This window comes from Nansenia antarctica, assembly GCF_963989245.1.
Source record: "Nansenia antarctica genome assembly, chromosome: 8".
Taxonomy (NCBI): Eukaryota; Metazoa; Chordata; class Actinopteri; order Argentiniformes; family Microstomatidae; genus Nansenia; species Nansenia antarctica.
In genome coordinates this window covers 40,052,064-40,057,063 of record NC_137678.1, presented here as the reverse complement: position 1 = coordinate 40,057,063, position 5,000 = coordinate 40,052,064, and the positions used below count along the sequence as shown (strand labels likewise).

General features: G+C 45.3%; 1 protein-coding gene across 1 annotated transcript in view; it reads left to right on the top strand.

The window, feature by feature from the left end:
* The window catches only part of cerk (ceramide kinase), a gene marked incomplete at its 5' end in the record, with an annotated part of 21,241 nt that extends 20,283 nt beyond the window's left edge, over nucleotides 1-958 (top strand). Inside the window, one exon of the mRNA XM_080538336.1 lies at nucleotides 522-958. Coding sequence (XP_080394462.1) covers nucleotides 522-636 — 115 coding nt within the window. The 3' untranslated portion in view covers nucleotides 637-958. The remainder of the gene's footprint in view (nucleotides 1-521) is intronic.
* Between the last annotated feature and the right edge of the window lie 4,042 nt (nucleotides 959-5,000).

Below are 5,000 nucleotides of genomic sequence, written 5' to 3'. Positions count from 1 at the left end.
GTAGAAGAGAAATTGGCCACCAGTGTGTTAAAACACTACACCTGTGTGTGTGTGTGTGTGTGTGTGTGTGTGTGTGTGTGTGTGTGTGTGTGTGTGTGTGTGTGCATGCATGCACATGCATGTGTGTGTGCGTGCGTGCGTGTTTGTGTGTATGTTTGTGAGACTGGCTGGACTTCAGGGGAGATAAACCCATTGAAGGGGCAGAAGCGAAGTGGTTCCAGTATCATCTGTGTTTAGTGTGCATGAGAGCCAGGATCTCCATGCCACCGTCCCATACTGACTCTCAGTCCAGAGGGACGGTTTCCCTTCCAAATCTACACACACAAGCTCCATTCCATTCTCTTACATCTGCCATATGGACAGTTATGTCTCATTGAAGAGGAATAGTCATCATGTCAATGTTCATTACGATTGTGACTGAGATGAGTGTTAACAGAACTTCCATCTGTGTACGTGTGTGTGTGTACGTGTGCGTGTGCGCGTGTGTGTGTGCGTGTGTGTGTGCGCGCGTCTCTCCACAGTGTACACAGCCAGCTGATCAAGCTCTTCGCCCGCGGCATCGAAGAGAAGTGTGTGTTCGAGGACCCCTGCACAGCCTGTGCACCGACGACCCCCGCCACCTACGCTATCGACTGATATGCCTCCTGATCGTCATCACTTCAAATTGTACCAGTACGGGTGTCCAGCTTTCAGGACTCCCCCCCCCCCCCCCCCTGCACGCTGTACTGTAGACCTGCGTGACAATGTCACTAGACGCGTTCTAGACGCATCGGCAGGTCCTGTCACCACGTCGGTGTTAGATTCCCCCGGCGGTAAGGACGTCCAGCTCACCTGACCCTGACAGCGCCGCTGCTGTTTCCGTGTCCTCACAGACCATGTCGAAGATGTCTTTGAGTACAACTAAGGCGAAGCACCTGTCCGGTAGCTTCCGTCTGTTACGGTACACGGTAACTCTATTTCCCATCTGATCACAGATCAGTGGAAACTTGTATCCGTTTTCTCTCAGTGCCAGAGGAGCCCGGTGGGGCTTTCTGTCCTGGTTTCTCAGATTAGACCCAGTGGACATAGTCTCCCATAGGACTTCAGCTCCATAACGCTGCTACCAGCCGCTGGCAGGCAGCACAATGTGCTGGGACGCAGAAAGGCTCCTGGGGGATCTCGGGGTGGCTAAGTGGTTTTTTGTTTTGGTTGTGTCACACCTGTGGCTCAGGAACTGCCCTCGCGGCTTCTAACAGGAAGAGCGTTATCGTTCTAGTCAAGACTCGAAGTCTCTCTCTCTCTCTCTCTCGCTCTCTCTCCCTGCAGACTCACCCTTGTTGTGCGAGGCAAGGCGTCAAGCTGGTCTTGATTTCTCTGGAGGGAGGGAGGGAGGGAGGCAGGGAGGTCGATGGAGCCCAAACGTAGCTGTTTTCACACCCGTTGTACTCGTGAAAAGACAGTAGGGACTGCAAAAAACAAAATCACGTGGCTGTTTTTTTAAATATATTTTTGTAGATTAAATCGCTTTAGTTGAGAGTCACTGCCGTCATGCCAAACTAAATATATATATTTATAGATCAATCTAATTGAATTGTTTGATTTCTTAAGACATATATATGCTATTATAGCATAATGCAGCTCCTATTGGTATAGTACACTGTTCGTGAGCTGCAGCTACTGTATGTGCTGTTGATCTTAACTGTACTGCAGCAAGGTGAAAGGTCAGGTCACCCCATGACCAATACATGCTATGGAAGACACAGCTCCCATTCCAGTACTCCAGGTTATTACCAATCATTACTAATGGTTCCATGGGACCCATATCCATATGTCAGGCCTGGCATGTTCATGAACTGAGGTCTACTGAAAAAGACCTGAAATGATATATGTAAGCCTCTTGTGGTAAAGCGATAGCGCTGTGTGTGTGTGTGTGTGTGTGTGTGTGTGTGTGTGTGTGTGTGTGTGCGTGTGTGCGTGTGTGTGCATGCGCGTGTGCGTGCGTGCACATATGGCTGCGCGTAATAACATCCCATTCAGAGACCTAGCTGCCACTGCCAGCGAGTTTTCTTCCGTGTGTGAGGTAATGTCTTTGTGAGCTAATGTCTTTTGTGAGGGTGCCATCATAATGACTTAGCTCCATCAGAATTATACACTAGGCTGCCATTTGACAGATGCTGCTTTCTGCGGCTAAGCTCTCCGCAATCAACTGCAGGATACAGACGTGCGCCTATATATCATCATTCCACTGTGTAAACTCCTTTCATCACACACACACACACACACACACACACACACACCCACCGACTCACCGACTCACACTCACACTCACACACACACACACACACACACACACACACACACACACACACACCGACTCACCGACTCACACTCACACACACACACAGTCAGATTAAATTTATCTCCACACCATGGTAGTTCTCAGCTCTGTTCTTTTAAATCTTTCCAAGTCCATAACTGGTTGCTGAGAATGCCCATGATTATATTTCACCTCACCCTTCGAATCCAGCAGGGAGTGTGAACGCTCCCCAGGGAATCTGTGACTTTATAAGATGCTGACTGCTTGACTGGATGAGATGAAGGTGCTGGACGGAGGCCCTACTGTAGCTGATAGGATCTATATACCAGTAGACACGCACAGAGGTGCTATATGTCAGGTGTCCACTCTCTCACTGTGCTAGGTGTTCAAGGTGACCCTAACCCAGAAAAGACATGGGTCCTACCTATCTAGGCTTACAGTTTTTTTTCTCGATTGCTTGAGCACATTTCCTGAAATTCGACTTTAACACATTCCCCTTAACAGTTAATGCATTTGCCAAAACACCACATTTCTTGAGCAAAAAACTCTCAAGACTTACTAACACATGTCACAGAAGCTAATCAGTGCATCGAAACAGTATCCTTTGTCATGTAATGAAACGTTCCTATCACTATTCATTTCATAATGACACACTAAATAGTACTATAACCATCAATATGTATATCATTTGAAAACAAAGGTAAAGACGGGTGAAAACAACAGAATTCAACTCAGCAGAAAAGCGTTGTACTATAAAGTTGATGGTAGTACTGCGCCTGTTACAGAGAATATGATTGCTTCCTATGAATATAAATCAAATTCTAAAATATGCTGAATCAGGCCAGGTAGTTACAACAATAAAAATTCCATTACTGTAGAACACAAAAAGGTGCGAACACAAAATACTTGCAGGAATCTATTCTCTCCTGGCGGCCAGACCACATATTAGTTCCTGATTACCTATTTTCTTTTGTGATTACAGACTGATGGAGGAAAAGGCTGAGGAAATAATTAAGTTTTGTTTGTGAACACTAACTCAATAGGTGTGTGTGTCTTAGATATTTTTCAGAGTTTGAACATTTGCATTTTGTGTGGAAAGCGATAACTAATGACTAATAACTGTTCTGCTGAAAATGCTGCTCATGTCGGTCTCATGTATGATATTGCTGTGGGCCTGTGACCTTCAGTGTCATATAAATAATAATAATAATATTTTTTTATTTGTGTAGCGCTTTTCCTGCAAACGTTGCAGCTCAATGTGCTCCAATCATTATATAATCATAATTTAATTATTTAATCATTTAAAGGCAATATTAAAAAGATGGGTTTTTAGTCTTAACTTGAACATATTTACTGAGGTTGCCTCCCTAATGTAAACTGGCAGTGCATTCCACAATTTGCGTGCATAAAATGAGAATGCAGCCTCACCAAATCTCTTCTTTTGTGGTACACGGAGAAAACCAGCGTCAGAAGACCTAAGAGAGGGCTGATATGCTAGCAAAAGGTCTTTCAGATATTCTGGTGCTGTGCCAGTGAGAGCTTTATAAACAAGCAGAAGGATCTTGAAATCTATTCTGAACTTAACAGGAAGCCAGAGTTTCTAAAATAGGAGTTATATGAGCTTCTCTGCTTGTTTTGGTTTAAACTCTCGCTGCTGCATTTTGGACTAATTGCAGCTGGCCAATAGCTGTCTTGGTGTCAAATGGTGTCAGCAATCGAGAAACACTGTAATGATGACTGCAAATGGAAAAGCATTTATCAGTTAATCTGGCAGGTCCCGAGATGACATAACATGACAAACTAGAACTAATCTGATATGGATAATGAGTTGATGGAGATGTATGAATCGCTGCAGACTGTTTAATAAAGTGCTTTTAAAATAGAATTCAATGCGTCTCTGTTTCATTGATCGAATCCTCAATGTGATGGGTTAGGGGTGGCTGACATTTGAAGCCGAAGCCAGGGGGGTGGATGGATTTGTAGTTTTAAGAGGCTTTTGGGAAACAGTCTAATCAAGCCGGGGGGGTCTATTCCCCACAAATGGTGGATTGATGGTATTACAGACCAGACAGGGTAGAAGCTCCTCTCTTAGGGCTGTGCAAACTGTAATTGTTTTACCACAGGTCTATCTGTGTGTGTGTGTGTGTGTGTGTGTGTGTGTATGTGTATGTGTGTGCGCGTGTCAACTCAGACCTTCAATTCCCTGCACAGATATACAGCTCAACAACCTAAAAGAGCCAAAATAGTTGAAAAGAAAAGTTTTGGGTTCAATTCTGGCTTTACTGGCCGTGGAATACAGTCAGCGTTAGCTTGTTCCATCCTTAAAGTTTCAAAGATGGCGGTTCATAAGATCCAGGTCAAGCAGCAGACATCAGAGACAACAAAGCCACAGACCGGCAGAGGGCGAAAAAACGACTCTCCACTGACCGGGATGACCGCCGACTCATTCGAATGTCACTCAACAACCGTAGGATGACATCAAGTGACCTACAAAAAGAATGGCAAACGGCAGCTGGGGTGGAGTGCAGGGCGAGGCTCCTAGGGGGCAGGGCTGAAGTCGTGCGAAGCTCGAAAAAAGCCCTTCATCAATGAGAAGCAAAGAAGAGGCAGACCGAGGTGTGCTAAAGACCATAAGGATTAGCCCGTAGAGGACTGGAGGAAGGTCATCTTCTCTGATGAGTCCAATTTTCAGCTTTGCCCAACA